The 23,159-nt window shown below is 41.3% G+C and overlaps 1 protein-coding gene across 1 annotated transcript in view; it reads right to left on the reverse strand.

The window, feature by feature from the left end:
- ARNT2 (aryl hydrocarbon receptor nuclear translocator 2) overlaps window positions 1-23,159 on the reverse strand; it is a 102,138-nt gene that overhangs the window by 75,285 nt on the left and 3,694 nt on the right. The window contains exons 2-3 of the mRNA XM_063313965.1: window positions 3,378-3,489; window positions 267-314 (exon numbers count right to left, since the gene is read on the reverse strand). Of these exons, the coding sequence (XP_063170035.1) occupies window positions 267-314; window positions 3,378-3,489 (160 nt within the window). The remainder of the gene's footprint in view (window positions 1-266; window positions 315-3,377; window positions 3,490-23,159) is intronic.

A 23,159-nucleotide genomic window follows, 5' to 3' on the forward strand; every position in this document is an offset into this window, starting at 1 on the left:
AGGGGTATGTGTGTGTGTGTGTGGATACACGCATTCACATGCACACACATAAACCCCCTCCAAAAATATTGTTTGTCAGAGTTGTAAGCGGCGGTCTTGGATATTTTTACATTTTGTTCCATGCTGAGTAATATTAAACGCCTGCAAATTAACGCAGATCTGGTGAGAGCACATGGGCTTCATTGTGGCAATAGCACTATCAAATGTGCAAAATGTGTTCCCTTATTCATTTAAATTCCTTGATGGAGCCTTTTTTCTTAACTCACCTTGAAAATTTGCTGGGTCCTTCCCCATCTTCATCGTCAAAGTCCATTCTGTAAAAATAAGAGCATTATTACAATTGTAGGTCCATACTTGGAAGAGTCTACATGGATTTAGGAAAGACAGGATAAAATATGCATTATTTTCTGAGAGGGCCTTCCTTCTGCCTTTCCTCTGCTCATTAGTGAAGCTTATTTTTGTTTCAGTTATTGTTTTTTGTTAAGAGTTTATGAACAGTCCTGTCCCTTCTTTCCTTGGAGCAAATCTAAAACAGCCAAAATGCGGTGTCTGCAGCTCTCCAAATATTCTGGACTCCAAATCCCATCAGGCCCAGACTGCACGGCCAACAGCAGGGGTGAGGGAAGCTGGACTCTGACATCCATAAGGGCATTGTCTCTCCCCAGTGTCCCCTCTCCATGCAATGGATTCTTTTTCCTTGGTCCTGCCCACCTTTTGGAAAGTCGAACTGTGGTCCACCTTTGACTTCCATTGGTTTCCTTTCTGCACAGCTGACCATTAAAAAGGAAATCGGAAGTTGAGTGTTTCTATTCTGGTGAAGTGCTCCTGTTATTTGGCTGCTCTTGCTTTGTGTATGCTACAGCCAGATGGTCTCCAGAGCCTTCCCCATTTCTTCACCCATTACTTTCCTTTCACTTAACCAAAGAAATCCAATCCTTCCTGCTCCTGTCTTAACTTTCTTTGAAAATGAAACTCCACCATCATCATTGCTGTCATCATGATCCTTTCCAAATTGTCCTATTTTTGTCATTTTCTTGGAATTCTGAAGTTTGACAAGAAAGTTTGAGGGTTTCCTCAAAAACATGCGCCTTGCCTGGAGCAAGGATCATATATCTCGCTCCGTAGATCAACATCCCAGACCTACCTTTAAGAGGTGAGAGCAGGGGGAAAATTCAGATAGTGCCATCCTGTTTCTCAATTAAATTTAAATTCTGTCTAAATTATGATCCTATTTTGTAATTCCATCATTACATATTTCCGAGCAACAGCTGCAGGAAGAACAACACTCATCTTCATCAAAACTCAGCTGTTCTTTCAGATCTTCTTAATTCTTTGGTGGGTTGATGGTCATTGATTGGTGGAGAAACAGTGACCTCCAGTGGTCACTTGGCTAGCTAATAAAATGAACAGGGTTCACCGTCCACTTACTAAGGGATCTGGGTCTTCCACAAAGGATAGAAATACGTTCCTTCACCCATCTTTTTTTTATTTTGTAACCATCTTGCTTGATGAAACGTTTTGGAGAGCTCAAAAGCTGTCAACCATTTTGTAAACACTCAAATGCCTTCTTTAAAAAAGGTTGTTTGGCTTGCTTGTTTCACTTCCCGCATGCCATCTTTCAAAATGACTGCTCCTTCCACCATGAATTTTCACTGCATATTACTTACTTGGTGCAAATGAAGAAAAAAAATCCATATATCAAGAAATAGGATTGCGTCCTTACTTTAGCTCTCAGTGAAAAAGACAAGGTGGAAACTATTAGTTCAGGAGTAGAAAACCTTTTTGTAGCCAGGGGTTGAAGTTAATCCTTTTGGAAGGGATGAAGGCTTCATTGTGATGATGCAGAGTAGATGTTGTTTATTCGTTTAGTCGCTTCCGACTCTTCGTGACTTCATGGACCAGCCCACGCCAAAGCTTCCTGTCGGTCGTCAACACCCCCAGCTCCCCCAGGGACGAGTCCGTCACCTCTAGAATATCATCCATCCACCTTGCCCTTGGTCGGCCCCTCTTCCTTTTGCCTTCCACTCTCCCTAGCATCAGCATCTTCTCCAGGGTGTCCTGTCTTCTCATTATGTGGCCAAAGTATTTCAGTTTGGCCTTTAATATCATTCCCTCAAGTGAGCAGTCTGGCTTTATTTCCTGGAGGATGGACTGGTTGGATCTTCTTGCAGTCCAAGGCACTCTCAGAATTTTCCTCCAACACCACAGTTCAAAAGCATCGATCTTCCTTCGCTCAGCCTTCCTTATGGTCCAGCTCTCGCAGCCATATGTTACTACAGGGAACACCATTGCTTTAACTATGCGGGCCTTTGTTGTCAGTGTGATGTCTCTGCTCTTAACTATTTTATCGAGATTTGTCATTGCTCTTCTTCCAAGGATTAAGCGTCTTCTGATTTCCTGACTGCAGTCAGCATCTGCAGTAATCTTCGCACCTAGAAATACAAAGTCTTTCACTGCTTCTACATTTTCTCCCTCTATTTGCCAGTTATCAATCAAGCTGGTTGCCATAATCTTGGTTTTTTTGAGGTTTAGCTGCAAACCAGCTTTTGCACTTTCTTCTTTCACCTTCATCATAAGGCTCCTCAGTTCCTCTTCACTTTCAGCCATCAAAGTGGTATCATCTGCATATCTGAGATTGTTAATGTTTCTTCCAGAGATTTTAACTCCAGCCTTGGATTCCTCAAGGCCAGCTTGTCGCATGATGTGTTCTGCATACAAGTTGAATAGGTAGGGTGAGAGGATACAGCCCTGCCGTACTCCTTTCCCAATCTTAAACCAGTCTGTTGTTCCGTGGTCTGTTCTTACTGTTGCTACTTGGTCGTTATACAGATTCTTCAGGAGGCATACAAGATGACTTGGTATCCCCATACCACTAAGAACTTGCCACAATTTGTTATGGTCCACACAGTCAAAGGCTTTAGAATAGTCAATAAAACAGAAATAGATGTTTTTCTGAAACTCCCTGGCTTTTTCCATTATCCAGCGGATATTGGCAATTTGGTCTCTAGTTCCTCTGCCTTTTCTAAGCCCAGCTTGTACATCTGGCAATTCTCGCTCCATGATAGGACCAGGATTTTCTGGGTTTTCTTGGATTTTATTTGGGAGGGGAGAAAATTGAGGATTTAAAAAAAAGATCTCAACCCTGTTTAAAGTTTATAGTTTTCATAATCCTTTTCTTTGTTTTTGTTTTTTTGTTTTTTTTTTAAATTCATCCTAGAAAATTTCACCCTGGACATTAAAGGGAACTGTGGAACTCCAGCGAGGAGGAGGAGGAGGAGGAGCAGGTGGAGAAGAAGAAGGAGAAGGAGAAGGAGGAGAAGTGTGATGCATAAAAAAGAAGCATTCAGAGTCACTTTGAAAAGGTGATGCCTACTTACCCAGAACGCCTCTTTCCCCCTCTAGCAGGCACGGATCCTGCCATCCTCACTTGCCCAGTAGCCATGGGTGCCACTGGCAATGTCACAGACCCGGGTATGTCCGATGCCATTTCTGCAACACAGAACATAAAGCATCTGCTAAATTGGTAGGCAATTGGGGTATGGGGCTGGTGACATATCTGGGATTTTAATAGATTCACAAAATGGTTGCCATGGGAAACGTCCCTATTTTCAGAATGGCTGCCAAGGAAAGCATCTTGGGCATCACATTGCCTACCCATGAAAAAAAGGGGACCAGGATGGTCAAAGTCCTCTGTTTTCAGGGGTGAACCACCCTTTTTCAATTTAGATGGAAAACTGGAAGAAGTTGGCCTAGTGGCTCATTTTCAAGATATCTTTCCCTACTAAATGTCAATGAAATCTGAACCAAAACTTCCACAGCCTGGAGTTCTCCTTGAAGACAATTAGGCAGCTCGTTTCAGTGCAATTATGGGAATTTTATGTAGCAGGGTGGCCGCCTTCCATTGCTTTGAGGAGTTTTTACTGGTGTGGTATAAACTGGAACAGAAAGAGTGAAACAACACACATAAAAACTTCTAGGTACCAGGGTAGCCTAGCTGTAGCTAACGCCTCTGATGTGTCTATAAGGCATTCCACAAATGCAATTCAGAACAAGTGAAGTAGTATATAAAATCTTCCATTATTTTTTTCTCTCAAAAAAAAACCCCTAATGCACATTCAAGAAGGTGAATATTATTCCTTGGGTATTTTATCATTTCTCTCTTCCAGGAGACTCTGGTATACAAGACTTTGGAAGGTGCCCCATGCAGCCCTGGGTCACATGCTGCAGGCTCCAGTGCTGGGGGTGGGTGTATTAATCTATCCACTTTTCTCTTTTGTAACAAATGTGCTTGCTGCAAATAAAATTACTCCAAACTTCAATGGTTGCTTGAGCCAGGATTCACCTGAATCTTCAACTGAATGTAGGATGCACAGGAAAAGTCCTAAATGTATAATTCTTTAAGCCTGCTAAGATTAGCATAGAGAGCCAGTTTGGTGTAGTGGTTAAGGCAACAGGCTAGAAGCCAGGAGACTGTGAGTTCTAGTCCCACCTGAGGCATGAAAGGGACCAGTCACTCTCTCTCAGCCCTCGGAAGCAGGCAATGGCAAAACACTTCGGAAATCTTGCCAAGAAAACTGCAAGGGCTTGTCCAGGCAGTTGCCAGGAGTCAAGACTGACTTGTAGGCACCAGAAAAAAAAATTAATATGTAGTAAATCTGTGTTTTACCTGTTCTCGATTCAGCAGACTTTGGATACAATTGAAAAAAAAAATACTTTACTAATATACAAAATCGCATTTGCTTTTTAATGGACATTTTAGTCTAATGGACACCTCTTTTCTCCATCAGTCTGTTAAATCAAGGTCCATATATTAGCAGCATTCTATGCTTTCATTTTTTTCTCAAAATCCATGATATTGCTGAGTTGTTAGGTCTTAATGATATTTACAAGCATTCTAATAAAAATAATAAATGTCATAAAAGTTCCAAATTAAACCACCAAATTAGTTTGAATGCAACATTTATGTTTTATTCTGACTACAGTCCTTCAAACACCTGGGTGAGACAGCAGCATGGAAGCATACAATTGAATGCCATTTGCTGGGGAACCATTACTGGAGAAACAATAGGCCAGTGACTTGACTTAATGTTCTCTTTTTCATATTACGCATTCTTTTAAATTTGTTAGCTGCCCAGCATCCTTTTTGGAGCCAGGTAACCTCAAAATCTAAAAAATTCCAAGAATCAGAATGCTAGGCTTTCTGCACATCTTGCCTGGTCCAGTGTGGATGTTCTTAAAAATAATTCTTTGAAACATATGAGAACATTACAACACCATTTTTTTAAAAAAAAGGTACCTTATTTTTCGGCATTCCATGAATTAGCAATTCCCACCAAGCAACTCTTCACTCTAACATGAATGTCAGGAAGAAATCCAGATATTTTACATTTTAAAGGAGATTTTTAAAATGCAGTTTTAACCCATGCCAGATATTAGGTCTCTTTGCCTTCACCTCTACCTTGCAGTTAAAGGAGGAGTTTTTATCATTAAATACAAAAGGAAAAGGAGGAGGAAGAAACAAAAAAAGAGCAAGAGGGGGAAAAAAAACACAATGCCACCTTGGAATTTGGCAGCAAAACCTAAAACAAATGCTTTCATAAAAACATATGCTGCACAAAATGATGTTAACCATCTCATTTCACATGGTAAGAATTGATGTAAACCAAAAAAAATTCTGAGATTCTTAAAGTCAGGTTTGTGCAGATATAATTTAAAAGAATTAGATCAATAGATTATAGCAAATGTCCAGTTCCACCCCCTCCACATTAATCCTCAACACCCTTCAATAAGTCTTCGCCATGCTCTCAGGTAGACCGATTCTCTCCCACCTGTGCAGCAGCAGTCCTGCAAATATGTCCTTTTTTTCTCCTTGGGACTGCACCTTCTTTCAAAAGGACTTCATAGGAAATGTCAAAAACCTCTGGCAAGAAGCATAGCTACATTGGTATTCTGCTCAGAACTGTCATCGCAGATCCGTTTATCTTAACAGCAGCCCATGATTCAGCAGGGAACAAACATCCTGCATACTGATTGATTTATTTGCAGGGGGAAATCATCAACATCTTCTGTGTTAAATATTTGTGTTCTGCAGAGAGGACAGAGATTGGAATGGAAGGGAGCTTTTATGAATGATAGGCTGGCATCCACAAGTCCACCGACTAATTGCCAAGGGCAAGGGGCCTATGGCTTGGGTGAGCTGGCAACCCAACATCAGATCCCATGACCGTTTTTAGGCAGGTAACTGAGCTGCATGAGATAAAAGCTTGTTACTATCTCCGACTTCCTCCAATCTGATGGACTCCTATTCTGTGGGATTCCAGTGCAGACCATGCTAACTTTATGGCATGGAGCTGACGAGCTGAAGTCCAACACAACTGGAGGACACCAGGTTAGTAAAAGGTGCTCGGCAGAAATGAAAGTTAGCTCTGCTTTTCTTGCCTAAGTTCTCTGTCCATATCAGGAGACTTCTAGGAGGAAAGGGGGCTGGTGGAAAGTGTCCTGTTAGCTGACTAGTAAGCTATGCCAGCATTTGTGGACCTCTGCCCAAACTCCCAAAAGAACAGAGGAATGTTTAATTAGAAAGCAGTATCTGCCCCCATGGTATGGGAGTTCTTTTAGAAGAAGCAAGGCTTGGTTGGAGGAGACCCAACCCTTCTGGCATAGTATGTATGTGTACACTCACATATACATATATAAACATACATACATACATACATATCGTACATATACATATACATCATATACATATACATACACTTAGCTGTATAACACAACTGATATCATTTGGGGGTGAGAATAGCTTAAGATAGTAGCTAGAATGCTCTACATGAACAGCAAGAGCAGAATTTCCGCTCAGTGTGCATGCTTGTCTTCTATTCAACTCCACGCATGCACATTAAGCCACAGCTGCTAACTCAGGATATGTAAAACAGGCAGAGTGCTTGGTTAACTGACGCTTTGGGCAGTAGCCTTTTCCAACCTGGCGTTCTCCAGGTAAGAGTCCCTAGAATTGCCAGCCCATAAGATCAATGATCAGTTGCCATCCTAACGCATCTGGAGGATACAAGATTGATGGTGGCTGTCATAGAGGTCCTGATGACTTGAACTGTTGCAAAGTTGTATAGCAATAGCAAGATGTGCGTACATCTGCTGTACCTATCCATCACCAAAGACAACTCTTTGGTTATTTGCTTTCCGTATACACTAGAGTCCATCTAGATTTGCCCCGAATCACCCAACACTTCTACCGCATGTCATCTTGAATCTAAGATTTTAGCATTGCAGCTAAGACTCTAATTTCTTCCTTAATATGTGTCCAGCAGTAACAGTAATAAGCAGTTTCAGTCTCACTGTTCTCACTGTTCTTCATGGAGCATTTCACAGCATTTGCACCTTCCTTCTCTCTGCGAATGAGCTTTTCTTCACCAAGATTAAGTAGCCATTCGGGACACAATGTTCAAGAGCATTCGGTGAAGGCACAATTGGCTACACTATTTTATTTTAAAACAGCTGCAGTGATTTCACTCACTGCTAGATCAGCAAGGCAGATGCCCCCCGCTCAGTGCAAGCATTAAAAAACCAGCTTTTAATGTGTTTCTAAGGGCAACCGCACAATAAAAGTTCCAGGCCAAACAATAGAAGTCCGAACCATTTTGAACATGAAATTTCACAGAACTGTTCTGAATACAGTTTTACATGCAAAATGGGACATTTCACAAAATATTGTGCTTGAAATGGTTTTAAGGGGTTTTGCACACCCTTGCTCCAGCAACCTACCTAGCAACATCTTTCCCTCCCAATTAGTTTATTTATTGATTTTACTCTTTGCCTCAATCCTGATGTTCTGCTGAGCTTAGAAGAATATGCACACTGTCCTGACTTTACCTGAGCCTTATGAAGGTAGGATGCCTCTCTGACTATGGGTTACGACATATAGATTCCACCTCCTTCCTTAAACTGAAACTAGATGTTTTGGTATGCATAAGGCATGCATGAAAACCATTTTGAAGACATTTGGCACAGTCCTACTGAACATATAGAGAGGATGTCTATGCTATTCACAGAAGAATATGGTACAGGTAGTCCTCATTTAGCGACCACAATTAGGACCCATAACTTGGTCATTAAGCAAAGCAGTCACTAAGTGAACCACAACTGTGCTGTTGATCTTACTTCAGCTTTCCTTTCCTGCGAAGGTCCTAAATGCAAAGATTTGTTGTAAAGTTACTTTTTCATCACTGTTGTCACTGCAAATGGTCATTAAACAAGGCAGTCGCTAAACAAGGACTACCTGTATCACATTCCAAGAGTCTTAACTAAGGATTTTCTTTTTAATTAAAAACAGTGCCTAAATCTGGGATCCTCTTTCCTGAACATTTCCTTACCCTCTGAAGAATACTCTTTTTTCACCCTACCTTATTCCCACAGTACTTTAGAATTTCTTTTGCTTATGTTCTGGAGCTTACTTGTTGGTTGGAAGTAAGGTTTTCCTTTATGTTATGCATCTCTCCGCCCATGACAACAATTTAATCTAGAAGTGTTATTTTGTATCAAATACATATTCAGGCCAAGATTAAGCTAACAACTTGGCAGCCCAGGAATATTCCAGGAACAATTTCTTGGGTCATCTTTCTTCATTCAAGTTGCTCTTTTATGCCCTTCAACAATGCTTTCCAGAAGATAATAATAAGCTCTCATTATTCTCTCTTGCAGGGGTTGGCAGTTGACAATGCACCCACCAACACTCTTCTCAGTGTCTTTCAGGTTCTTTGCCATCTGACTTTGGTGATGGGGTGATAGGAAGTATTTGAAGGTAACAGGAAAGAACCTCACAACCTTTCTCTCTGATAAATAACCACTGTGTCCAGACATCCTCAACATGGTAGTTACCTGGGAAGCAGACACGTACTTGTCCTTGCAAGAACCACTAAAAATCCTTGTGGCAAACTCTCCAGACCCAAAACGTGGCCTTCAGCCACAAAAGCTGGCCATCCCCAGCTTTCTCAACTTGCTTGTAATCGAAAGAGAACAGTCTTTGGAGCATGCGTTCAAGAGAAGCTTTAGGTGTCCGGAAAAGACACAGCACAGCCAGTTAATGAAAGGTTGCTCACATTGCTTCCAGAGAGCTGTCTTTGTTCTTTATTACTCGTGGCAGACATTGTCATAAAAGTTAATAATACATCTGCCACCTAAGTAACGACAGCTTGTCAGATCGGTAACTGGAGTGTTAAATTGGCCAATTAAATCTGTACAGCGTGGTGCAAGACCAGGAAGAGGTAAAAAGACTTGTTTTTCTTTGTGATCCAACGTGCAACATATCTGAACATTTAATATATGAAGCTGCCTTGACACCATAGCAGCCCCTTGCTCTTTGGGGTATGAAACGATACCAACTAGCACCCCTTGGTCTCTCCCACCAACAGCAACCTGATTGTTTTCACTGTGAGCTGGGGGTGGCGACCGACAGGAAGCTCTGGCATGGGCTGATCCATGAAGTCACAAAAAGTCGGAAGCAACTGAATGAATAAACAACAAAAACCAGGACTTGAATGAACTTCCCACATGCAAAGTTCTCAGTGCCATTCACTCAGAGTTACACTGCCCTATCTCCTAATCTCCTGGAAAAATATTCTGCTTTTTGCTCACAAGAAGTTCCTTTTATTCTAACAGGCATATAGGGAACATCTGCACATTAAAAAAAAATTCCAACAGCAAGCTGAATGCTTACCTACAAGGCCAAGAAGAGTCATCTCTCCATTCCTCCCCAACCTCCCTTCCCTTCTCAAACTGAAACAAAAGGCTGCAGCAAACCAGCCTTTTCACATGTAAAACAAGAGTAAAGCGTAAACTTCAGGATGACTGACAGATCTGGCAGCTGCATTCTTCTGACTACCACTCAGCTAATGAACCCAGGATAATGGCACACCAAAGGACTCAGCCGTTGTCAAGTAAGCAATTTCCACAAGGGAGTTGTGCATAAATGCCCTGTGCCTTGTGTCCAGGAAGAGGAGGAGGAAAGATTCCAAAAAATGTAGAGAACACAGTTTCCCTGTTGATTTCTCCTGAATCCCCAGGTTAATCTTGATTCTATGTCTGACCGGTTCTAACAGGGTCCTCTTCTTCCTGATCTATAACCAGCAGGCCCTTAGATAAGAATTACTATTTTAACTGGTTGCTGTCAGCCCAACTAGGTGGGCCAGACTAAGAAACCAATATCATATAGGTCAGGGCTACTTTTACTGTAACATCTATAGTAACAGAATCTTGCAATATGCTTACTCCTCCCTCCCTTTGTGTGAACTAGGGAGGGACCTGAGATGTTTTCTCAAGTTACTTTCTTGGCCCAGACTCAAGCCCCTGTTATCTGACTGCTGCTTTGGTAGTGGCTCTTCCCCCTGTCCTTCAAGGCCATTCCCTATCGCTTCTATACTGTAGTTGCTGGTTTTCTTTCTTTCTGTCTTCCCTTCCCATCCTTCTTCCTTTTGTATTAAGCAGGCAGGTACTGCTTTTTTTTTTCCTCACCCATTGATATCAGTAAGTCACCTGGGGAGGCTATTTTGGCTGAAAGCACTAATCAATTCTTTTGTTCCATGTCCTGGGTCCCATCTAGGACATTTCCTTTGGATAACCTATTGTTATTTGGGGAATAGCTGTATTCTCCGAATAACCACCCATGAGAGTTGGTCTGGGAAAGCAGGCCCTATGTTAGGGAACATATAGTGTGACCTGGAAGTATAAATGATCCAGGTAATGCAGATTCATCCCTGTTGGGATAAATGTACTCCAAGGATGGATGGATGGAAAGATTTTTTACTGTTCTTAGTTTCAAGCTCTCCTGCCCTGGGAAAACATGCTGGAACCTCAGATTTTGAAGAAGAAAAAGTCTCAGTAAAGATCTCCTTCAACTCAAGCTCAACTCCTCATGATTGCAGGTGACTTTATGGTTGCAATCATGTCGTTTTCTTCCCAACAATAAGAAAGTAACTTGCCTCTGATTTCTCCCAGGATTTTTTTTGTGGGGGAGGGGTGCTGGTGGTCTTTTTCCTTTTCTTCCCCGTCTAGCCTGCTACTGTAGTTCTCTAATTACTCCTGGAAATCCCCCATCCAAGTGCCAACCAAATTTGAGACTGCTACGGACAAACGCCGGCTCTTCGGCTTTGAAACGGAGATGAGCACCGCCCCCTACAGTCGGACATGACTGGACTTAATGTCAAGGGAAACTTTTACCTTTACCTTTACCTAGCTTCTGAGACTAGACAAGCCTGTCACAGTCCCTGATGCAAATCACTGCCTGCCACCATCATGGAATAGTCAAGCCAGACAAAAGCAGGAAAAAATATGGAAATACAAAAGAAGTTTCTGTAATATTTTTCACTATTAATGCAGGGTGTTGAATCATTTGGGAAGGGGGGTTGGGCACATAAGTTTTAATTATATTAGCACAGCATATTTCAAAACCAAGCTCAGATACTGTATGTGCAACTGAATTTATTTCTTCTGTTTCCTTTTTGTTGCTTTCAACATCCTCTGTGCATTTTCTGAGTCAAATGTTCAATAGTTAAGTAGTTGGCCTGTTTTATGCTATACAATAAGTTGTTCTTCGAAAGCATTGGGTAAAATAACAAGGAGGAAGAAGAATGATTGTGAAATCTGACATACACAGGATAGATTCGGGCAACATGTAGCCAAGTGTAGCGGCTAGGTAAAGGTAAAGGTTTCCCTTGACATTAAGTCCAGTCGTGTCCGACTCTAGGGGGCGGTGCTCATCTCTGTTTCAAAGCCGAAGAGCCAGCGTTTGTCCGTAGACACTTCCGTGGTCATGTGGCCAGCATGACAGTCACAGAACGCCGTTACCTGCCCACCGAAGTGGTACCTATTAATCAACTCACATTGGCATGTTTTCAAACTGCTAGGTTGGCAGGAGCTGGGACTAGCAACGGGAGCTCACCCCGTCATGCGGATTTGAACCGCCGACCTTCCGATCGGCAAGCTCAGCAGCTCAGCGGTTTAACCTGCAGCGTGTCTTCTCTTTATGTGGCCAAAGTATTTCAGTTTTGCTTTTAATATCATTCCCTCAAGTGAGCAGTCTGGCTTTATTTCCTGGAGGATGGACTGGTTTGATCTTCTTGCAGTCCAGGGGACTCTCAGAATTTTCCTCCAACACCACAGTTCAAAAGCATCGATCTTCCTTCTCTCAGCCTTCCTTATGGTCCAGCTCTCGTTAGCCATATGTCACTACGGGGAACACCATTGCCTTAACTATGCGGACCTTTGTTGTCAGTGTGATGTCTCTGCTCTTAACTATTTTATCGAGATTGGTCATTGCTCTTCTCCCAAGGATTAAGCGTCTTCTGATTTCCTGACTGCAGTCAGCATCTGCAGTAATCTTCGCACCTAGAAATACAAAGTCTTTCACTGCTTCTACATTTTCTCCCTCTATTTGCCAGTTATCAATCAAGCTGGTTGCCATAATCTTGGTTTTTTTTTGAGGTTTAGCTGCAAGCCAGCTTTTGCACTTCCTTCTTTCACCTTCATCATAAGGCTCCTCAGTTCCTCTTCACTTTCAGCCATCAAAGTGGTATCATCTGCATATCTGAGATTGTTAATGTTTCTTCCAGCGATTTTAACTCCAGCCTTGGATTCCTCAAGCCCAGCATGTCGCATGATGTGTTCTGTGTACAAGTTGAATAGGTAGGGTGAGAGTATACAGCCCTGCCATACTCCTTTCCCAATCTTAAACCAGTCCGTTGTTCCGTGGTCTGTTCTTACTGTTGCTACTTGGTTGTTATACAGATTCTTCAGGAGGCATACAAGATGACTTGGTATCCCCATACCACTAAGAACTTGCCACAATTTGTTATGGTCCACATAGTCAAAGGCTTTAGAATAGTCAATAAAACAGAAATAGATGTTTTTCTGAAACTCCCTGGCTTTTTCCATTATCCAGCGGATATTGGCAATTTGGTCTCTAGTTCCTCTGCCTTTTCTAAGCCCAGCTTGTACATCTGGCAATTCTCGCTCCATGAATTGCTGAAGTCTACCTTGCAGGATCTTGAGCATTACCTTACTGGCATGTGAAATGAGTGCCACTGTTCGATAGTTGGAACATTCTTTAGTGTTTCCCTTTTTTGGTATGGGGATATAAGTTGATTTTTTCCAGTCTGATGGCCATTCTTGTGTTTTCCAAATTTGCTGGCATATAGCATGCATTACCTTGACAGCATCATCTTGCAAGATTTTGAACAGTTCAGCTGGGATGCCATCGTCTCCTGCTGCCTTGTTATTAGCAATGCTTCTTAAGGCCCATTCAACCTCACTCTTCAGGATGTCTGGCTCTAGCTCACTGACCACACCGTCAAAGCTATCCCCGATATTGTTATCCTTCCTATACAGGTCTTCTGTATATTCTTGCCACCTTTTCTTGATCTCTTCTTCTTCTGTTAGGTCCTTGCCATCTTTGTTTTTGATCATACCCATTTTGGCCTGGAATTTACCTCTGATGTTTCTAATTTTCTGGGAGAGGTCTCTTGTCCTTCCTATTCTATTGTCTTCTTCCACTTCCACGCATTGCTTGTTTAAAAATAATTCCTTATCTCTTCTGGCTAGCCTCTGGAATTGTGCATTTAATTGGGCATATCTCCCCCTATCACTGTTGCCTTTTGCTTTCCTTCTTTCTTGGGCTACTTCTAGTGTCTCAGCAGACAGCCATTTTGCCTTCTTGGTTTTCTCTTTCTTTGGGATGTATTTTGTTGCCGCCTCCTGAACAATGTTGCGAACTTCTGTCCGTAGTTCTTCTGGGACCCTATCTACTAAGTCCAGTCCCTTAAATCTATTCTTCACCTCCACTGCATATTCCTTAGGAATATTAGTGAGCTCATATCTAGCTGATCTGTGGGTCTTCCCTAATCTCGAGTCTGATCCTAAATTGTGCAAGAAGAAGTTCGTGATCTGAACTACAGTCAGCTCCAGGTCTTGTTTTTACCGACTGTATAGATGTCCGCCACCTTTGGCTGCAAAGGATGTAGTCAATCTGATTTCGGTGTTGTCCATCTGGTGAAGTCCATGTATAAAGACATCTCTTAGGTTGTTGGAAGAGAGTGTTTGTTATGCAGAGTGAGTTGTCTTGGCAAAATTCTATCAGCCTATGTCCTGCTTTGTTTTGTTCTCCCAGGCCATGCTTACCTTTAATTCCAGGTGTCATTTGACTGCCCACCTTAGCATTCCAGTCTCCCATGATGAAAATAACATTTCTTTTAGGCGTGTTGTCCAGTAGGTGCTGCAGATCCTCATAGAACTGTTCTACTTCAGCTTCTTCAGCATCTGTGGTTGGGGCGTATATTTGGATCACTGTGATGTTAGATGGCTTGCCCTGAATTCGAACTGAGGTCATTCTATCATTTTGGGGATTGTATCCAAGCACTGCTTTAGCCACTTTACTATTCCATTTCTTCTGTGGTCCTCTTGTCCACAGTAGTAGATCTGGTGGTCATTTGATGTGAAGTGGCCCATTCCAGTCCATTTCAGTTCACTGACGCCCAAAATGTCTATCTTTAATCTTGACATCTCACCAATAACCACATCCAATTTGCCCTGGCTCATAGATCTTACATTCCAGGTTCCAGTGGTGTGTTGATCCTTAGAATATCGGATTCGCCGTTCACCACCAGCACCGTCGGCCGCTAGCCGTCCTTTTGGCTTTTTGCTAGCTGCGTCATCACGTCTGGGGCTAGTTGAACTCATCCTCTGTTCCTCCCCAGTAGCATTTTGACCATCTTCTGACCTGGGGGTCTCATCTTCCAATGGTATACCAACATATCTCTGCTTGTACTGATCCATTTAGCTTTCATGGCAAGAATACTGGGGTGGGTTGCCATTACCTTCCCCAGGGATCGCATTTAGTCTGACCTCTCTGTCATGACCTTCCCGTCTTGGGTGGCCCTTCACAGTTTAGCTCATGGCATCGTTGAGGTGCTCAAGCTCCAGCACCACGACAAGGTAACGATCCTTTGCTGAAGCTAACAATCCATACCAATCATAATTATAGTGCAACCCAGTCATGCATAGTCCAAACATAGAAAATGGGTTAATTCACTAATCAGATTGAACGTGTTGTATGAACCCAACATCTCAGTCAATGTTTGAGGCAAGAGGTTAAGCAACATATCATCTAACTTTATATCTTATTCCCATTCAATTTAGGATTACAGATGTATATTTAATCAACAGCTTGATTGCAGTCATGCACTCTTTTTTCTTATCTTCCCTCCCTCACTGGAACAATCATCACATTCTGAACATGTCACCCACACAAGATACCACAAGGAGGCTAAGAGCTATAAATCCATAATGATAATAACAACAGACAAGAGGCTGCAAGGATGTGACTGACATGTAAAAAAAATGTTGCCCCTGCCTGAAAAGAAAATGTACCAGGTGACAGTTGTGTTACATCTCTCAGGGTGGAAAGGAAAAGCCACCTTCTACATCTGGAACATGGTAAGTATCTCAGCTTAAGAGACCATATGGGGAAAAGCGTTATCTGTTATCTCCAGTCTCATCGTTTGTGTCATTTTCCATCATTTGAGTAATTATGTGATTGACATAATTGATGTTAATTACATTACATAATAGGCATTCTACATCATAATTTGACACAAATAGCCATAAGAACCTCGATTACAAAATTATACAAATGACTGGTATTGATGCAAATGACATAAATTACATCAATTGTCTAGATTGCTTCAGACTCTATTGAGTCTGAAGTTCACACTAAGTGTTATCCAAGGAATCTGCATGGATAACTGGAAAATGGAGGCTCTACACTGTCTTCAGTTCAAAATGGAGGTTCTACATGTCTTCAGCATTTTAAGGGTCAACCAGCTCTCTCTCGGGGAGACAAGAATTCTCCCATTTAGCATCACACCCACAAAGTTCAGCCAGGTAGAACTAGGCTAGTCCCACTGTGCTGAAGCCCATAAAACATAGTTTTGACAACAAGCACCCCCAAATGTGACTCTGAGAACTGCAAATTGCTATATGGCTTTTATTTGCTTGTTTTGAGATCTCCAAGCCTCATTTCTCAGAGGCAAAACAGGCATGCCAGCAGGTTGTAAATGCCACCACAGAGAAGGGACCATCACTCAGGGTAAAACACAGAAGGCTACAAATTCAAGCCTAAGATTGGGTTGATGGAAGGACTTCAAGGACCCACTATCCAAGCCTGAGCTACCAGAACATTTTAGTATCTCGTATAGTACAAACCCAGCCCATATGATTTATTTATAGTTCAATGTCCCATCAGTTTCTTTGAGGTTCATCAAGTAACATAGTTCACTTAACCATGTTGTGCAAACCCAGCCAGAGTAAGCCAGAAACTAGACTACAATCTATCAGTTGCAATCAAGTGATCTGCATCAAATCAGCCATTCTTTCTGAGCTTCATATTAACAAGGTGTTTTCTATAAAATAGATTCAAGAATAGTTATATGACTTACTCTTCTTTTTTGCCTAACAATCCATACCAACTTCTCCTCCTTTTCTTTCAAATATCTCCATCCATGCTATTACTAGATTTTCTTCTGAGCCTCATAGATATTGTTATACCAAAGCAACTGAAAGTGAGCATCTATATTCCAGATGTGCAACTTCTTTTTTGATATTTGAAAGTCACACTGAATGCCCTTCTCCAAAAAGAAGTAAATTGGACAAAACCTACATTTCATTTAATTTCCACTCTAATTTAACCAAAATGAAAACTAGTCAATATGATAACCCTCCAGTCATACATTACGTATTTATTCAGAAAATATATATAACATCTCATCTTACAGAAATAACGCTGGATGGCTAACAACCAAAACACAAGAAAAAAATGGTATGATAAAACCCCTATAAATGGAACAAAAACACAATTAAAAATAATCATAATACAATAGCCAAGGAGCTACATAACTAACTCTCAACAGAAAAACATACATATATTGGGCTTCCCTAAAATTGCGGCCTTAATCTCTGGGGGAATATTATATATTTAATTATTAAAATTATATACATTATATAATGTTATATAAGTATTTAACAAAGATGTTTAATAATTTCTCCCTTCTCCTTTGATTTTTAGACTATAAATCAAAGATATTTGACCATGCGGCTAGCAAGTCTTGGAGTTTCTTCTCAAGTTCTGCCTACATCCAGGTCAGCCACTTCATAGATGTAATTTTATGTGAAGTATGGTCTGCTGAATGCTCTAGGACTTATTTCTGGAATCAATAAACTCATAGCTAGGCTGGAAGAAATGACAAGCACCAGATGAGTGGTCAAATGCTAGCAGCAAATTAAAAAATCAGCTTAGGAGATTTAATTAAGAGCATTTAAGGAATGCATGCTGTTAAGTGGTTTATCACTTCAGTTATTAAGGAATAACCATGATCCCCAGTAAACCCTTCAAAGTACCTGCTACTGAAGCTTGAACCTGAACTTTTCCTTTCTCTGCAGGTTTTATGGGAAGTACTAGGTAGCTATGATTTTGCACACCAATTTTGTCAGGTCTAATATTTTGCAAAGCCTTGCAAATTTGCCTATGAACCCAATTGATCTCATTATTTATAATACTATCAGCATATATAAGAATTGCTCTGCTGGACCAATCCCTTCTCCATCTGGTTCAGCATTCTGCTATCAACAACTGGACACTTCTGGGAAATTAAGACGCACACAATGACGTCAATAGCAAGCTCTCCCCTGCTGTGTTTTCCCCCCACTACCCAATATTCTGAAATAAAGTGGCTCCAAAGCTGGAGGTTCTACAAATCTATCAAAATCAGTAGCCCCCTCTGCATCTTGCAGCTATACATGCTGTATATTAATTGTAAGAAGCGAGCAAAACACGAACAAAGCACAACCTAAGAACATCACTAGATCCCATCTGGATCTAGCCAAAGCCCATCTTAGTCCAGAATTCTGCTTCTCACAATTGCCAGCCAGATACCTCTGGGATGCTTGCAAGCCAGAGATGGAAATATCTCTCTCACCATGAAACTGGAATTTGAAGGTATGCTGTTCCCAATCCAGGAGTGACACTGACTCTTCAAAAATTAGCCCTTGATAGACCTGTAAATTTATGCAGTTCCCCAATTTCTGACCCAAGGAGAGAGAGAGAAAAAAGGCAACAAGAAATGACATCAAAGCAACTCTACAGATCCTTCTTTGGGCTTCTAGAGAATGCATACTGCAGCCCAGATCTTTTGCTAACAGTTAAATAAAACTGTGTACTGATGCAGCATAATTAAAAACCAAGGCAGTGAGCGCAGTTAGCATTTGGGCACTCGCTTCTCTTCTCCTTGGTGGGAAAAAGGCACTGAATCGCTCTCTCTGCTGAAGAGAACTAGGATCACTTGAAATGTGTCGCACAATCCCAGCATTCAGTGCTGTTTAAACAATGGTCACAGAGAAACCAGATGAGGGCTCAATGTAACTCTGCAGCGACTTTAAAAGTATCTCATAGCTAGATCCCCTGACTGTAATAGATGGACGAAAATGGCTGGTTAGACACAGGAGATAGGAAAGAATAAAAGATCAAGGAGAGGAAAGATAAAGCAAAGAAATAAGAGTTTAGCAAAGTAAAAACAACAAACAAAAGAGGAAATGAAATGAAAGGGAGCAAGCAAAAGCAAGATAGGATTCCAAAAATAGAAAAATGGAATATCTCATTAGTGGCAACAATTTAAATTAAGGAGGTCCTTCAAGACTCAATCCAATTGTAAGTGCTATCTGAAATTACTTTGGCCCAAGATGCACAAAGCAGGAGCCTCCGAATGACGTTCGACTCAACTCTCCAGCTTTGGGGGTGACCCCAAAATTGCCACTGAATTATTAGAAATATGTGATGAGGGGAGACATGAGTTAAATACATAGGGGACCATTTAATTCATTTTATTTAATCTGAATCAAGTCTGGCATTGAAATGAAAATGAAATATCACATTTTATTTCTGGCTCTGCATACAGGGGATCCTCATTTAACAACCACTCATTCAGTGACCATTCGAACTTGCAACGGTGCTGAACGAGTGGTAGTTATGACTGGTCCCTGAAGTTCTAGTTATTGCAGTGTCCACACAATCACGTGATCATGATCTGGGTGTTTGGCAACCAGTCCGGGTTTCCAACCATCGCAGCATCCCACAGACACTTGATCATGATTTGCCACCTTCCCTACTGGCTTCCCACAAGCAAAGTCAATGGGGAAGCCAGCAGGAGGTTGGAAGTTGTGGTTACGTGAGGTCCTCCCTTACCGATGGTAAGCAGGGCCTGCATGAACTGCCATTGCTAAGTAGCACGGTCATGTGTAGTCACGCTTTATGACTGCATCACTTAGCGAAAGAACTTCTGTCCCAATTACTGTCATTAATGGAGGACTCCTTGTATTTTGAAGCAACACAGCTCCAGGCATATTGCTCAAAAACCAAGAGCAGACCTTGCTCCCAATGACCTGCAGCCTTTCCTTTGTGGGGGTCCTGTTCCAGGGATGGCAGGCAAAAGGGGAAATGGCTACCATCAGTGCTGGCTGAGCGCCTTGGGAGTTGTAGTCAAATATATCTGGAGGACACCAAGCTGGGTAAAGTTGGTATGAATCAGAGGTCCCCAAACTCTTCAGCTCATCAACCCCTTCATGAAGTTTCAGATTGTTCATCGATCCCCAAATATTTATTATGTGAAAATAGTTTAATAGATACTACTTTAACTAATAGTACTATGAATAACAACAATAGATAAACGAGGCCAGTAACAACACACAGCTGATAGAGACAGTTCAAGGTTGCTCTCCCTGGTGGCTGACCATCCAACCCTGGGTAACACTCGCTGCTAGCCCCCTCCCCTTCAAGACTAGGGACTGGCATGGAGCTCTACAGAAACCCCAAAAGGTTAATTGACCCCAATCAACCTTCCAACATTTATCAACCACCTATTGACCCCCCAGACATTTATCGACCCCTTGGATAGCCCCATCAACCCTTGGGGGTCAATATTGACCACTTTGGGGAACCCTGTTGTAAACCACGGTGAAGATCAACAGAGGGCTGGCTGTATTCTGTTGCCCACTCCTAACTCTTACAGTGTTAACGCCACTTTGAATCATGCAAATTTATCCAGACTAAAGCATCACTCCAGAGTGCCTCTTCAGTTTTAGAAGTTGCATGCCTACGGCTTTGGGAATGAAAGAATCTTTTGAATGTATTCTTCCCTTGCAATCATTTAAAAAAAAAAATCCCAGCACCCCCTCTTGTATCTTCCTCTGTAAATCAAAAATGTCAGGAGAAACAGTGACCCTTCATCACCAGTTATGTTTTGCTGACAGCCTTAAAATTAAAAGCTAACTCACTGCATGACTTGGAAACAATATACACACACACTCCCTACAGCCAGAACTGGATTGAGGGCTCATAGATGAGATGGATGAAGCTTCCAGGAAGAAAATTTCTTATTCAATACCTCCTCTTTTCTTGCTTATGCTTAGGAAAGGCTGGACAAAAACATTATGGTGTAACAATATTGCATGTGGAAGCACCTTCTTTGAATATCAAGGCTGCTGTAGAACAGTGTTTTTCAATCTTGGCAACTTTAAGACGTGTGGACCTCAACTCCCAGAATTTCCCAGCCAGCCAAGGTTGAGAAACCCTGCTGTAGAGATTTCTGTAGTTAGTGCAGAGGAGTGGGAGATGGAAAGTAGCAGAGGTCCAAGTCTTTTTTTTTTCTTTCAGAGCAGAGCAATGCTATCCTCAGCCACAACCACAGGATAATTGAGCAGATGTCCCTGCTCTGCTGAATAAGTAAGGTGATAACAAAGCTTTTGAGTTTTATTGCCCCTCACAACCAATCAGCAGAGAACAAGGCTGTGGCCCATCAGACCCTCTCCACTGACTCAGGGGACTGCAAATGTGCTCTCTTCCTGACATTCCATGAAGCCCCGTCTGTTCAAGAGGGAACCACCATTTCACAGCACCTTGGACTAGTGCTTTCACTATTCCCCCAAGGGAAAAACACTAGTGAAGAAAGCTGGTTGGAGAGATGGTGGGAAATGGGGAATGGAAGGAACATTTGACATAAACAACTAAGAGGCAGGGAGTCCAACGGTAGCTTATCTCACAAATGGCAACTCAGCCCAGGGGATAAGCAATCTGGGAAGACGCTATTTGGAATATTCTGAGAGACTCTCTCTGAAACTGGAGGCTTTTCTTTTGGGATTAATGGACAAACAGTTGGAGAAAAGTCATGGAACTTTGTTTTTATACATGATAACTGCAGCGAGATTATTATATGCACAAAAGTGGAAAGATTCAGCACTACCCACAATGGAGGAATAGCTAATGAAGATGATGGAACTTACTGAGATGGCTAAATTGACTTGAGAAAAGACAACACTGATGTTTATTGCTGATTGGAAATCCCTTATAGACTTTTTGCGTGAAACAGAAAAAAATGAACTTATGGTTTATGGCTTTATTAGAAAAAAGAGATAATAGAAAAAAAGTTTTCTTTTATGTAACCACAGAGTAAGAGGTAATTTTATATTTGTACTTATAATTGCTGGAAAGAAAATTGGAAACTTCTTTCAATTTTTTTCATTCTTTCTGTTTGTACTTTTGGCTTTTTCCTTGTTTTCTTTTTCCCTTTCTTTCTCTCTTTTTCTTTATATTAGTCCTTGTTAGTTTTTATCTTTGTTTCAAAATTCTTAATAAAATCGTTATGACAGAAAGAAAGAAAGAAAGAAAGAAAGAAAGAAAGAAAGAAAGAAAGAAAGAAAGAAAGATTCTGAGAGACCTGTGGTAATGAATTCATGTTAGTTTTTATCTTTGTTTCAAAATTCTTAATAAAATTGTTATGACAGAAAGAAAGAAAGAAAGAAAGAAAGAAAGAAATTCTGAGAGACCTGCCTTAACGAATTCATTAATAAATGAGAGTTGGAAATGCCTCTTGGTGTTTCCAAGATTCTGGCTCTACCCTAACACTAGCATTCAAGATGCCTTACTGCAATTCTTGCTTCCTTGATCCGGTCCATCTGTGTGGGGTTTGACAGCTGGTTTCCGGGAATGTATGGGAACACTTTCAAATCCTGACTGGGAAAAGGTGAGGGGTCAGCAGAAACAACTCTTGGGGAGGATCTGCTTCAGAACACTCCTAGGCCTTGTTATAGCTCACCTCTGGAAGCTAGAAAATGCCTCTGCTGGGACTTCAGCCAGGAAAAGGGATGATCCATCCTTGGATCACAGCGTGTTTCCTGCTAGCAAACAGCTAAGCAGAATCTCAATATTTCTTTCCTTTGATAGAGATCCTGCTTCCTGCTCTCCCTTTCCAACATTTTTCTATGCAGGACTGTTCCACTTCTCATTAAAAGCTAAGCATTGCAACTGGCTAAGCATCTTCAGTGAAAGCTCAACCTGTTCTCCACCTTGAGCCACTGCAGCATGAAGCATTAATTTCATCAGTGTTTATTCCCAGGTAATCATGCCTAACACTGGAGTCCTACCAGAGAAAATTAATAGATTTGGATCAGCACTGTGCTGCTTTTGAAGCCCTGTGACTTATAACAAGTAGTCAGCTACTCTGAATAAAGATAATATACAAAAAGGATAATCTCTAGCCACAGTTTGAAATTTCCCTGTTCAGCAAACCACAGTTAAGTTTTGCTCATGCTACATAGGTTTAAGTGAAAAGATTTATATGCAATTGATATATAAAAAGTCAGCAATCTATGACTCTGTATCTTTGGGCTAAGCAATGGGCTGGTTCACATGTAATAATAAACCACTAGCTCTACTAAACCATGATTAAATCATGATTTAATGCATTATACTAAGCTGTGGTTTGTTTTACCATGGTTGACTGAGCTTTTAGGGTTACACAACATACTAAGCCATAATACATATTTATGCACACATTTGTCAACTATTAAATTGTAGCATATTAATGGTTGCCAGTGCCATTTCTTTCTTTAAAATCTAAAGTAAGAGAAATATAAATTACTAAGCTATTAGGTCTAATTATTTAAGGTCATAATAATAAATACAACTTAAATTTCCAATTAAGCTTTGGATTTGTTCCAGCATTAGATTTTTAACCATAATAAGATTGCAATCTTGTCCACATTAACCTGGGTGT

Source organism: Candoia aspera, chromosome 13 (assembly GCF_035149785.1).
Source record: "Candoia aspera isolate rCanAsp1 chromosome 13, rCanAsp1.hap2, whole genome shotgun sequence".
In the NCBI taxonomy this organism is placed as follows: Eukaryota; Metazoa; Chordata; class Lepidosauria; order Squamata; family Boidae; genus Candoia; species Candoia aspera.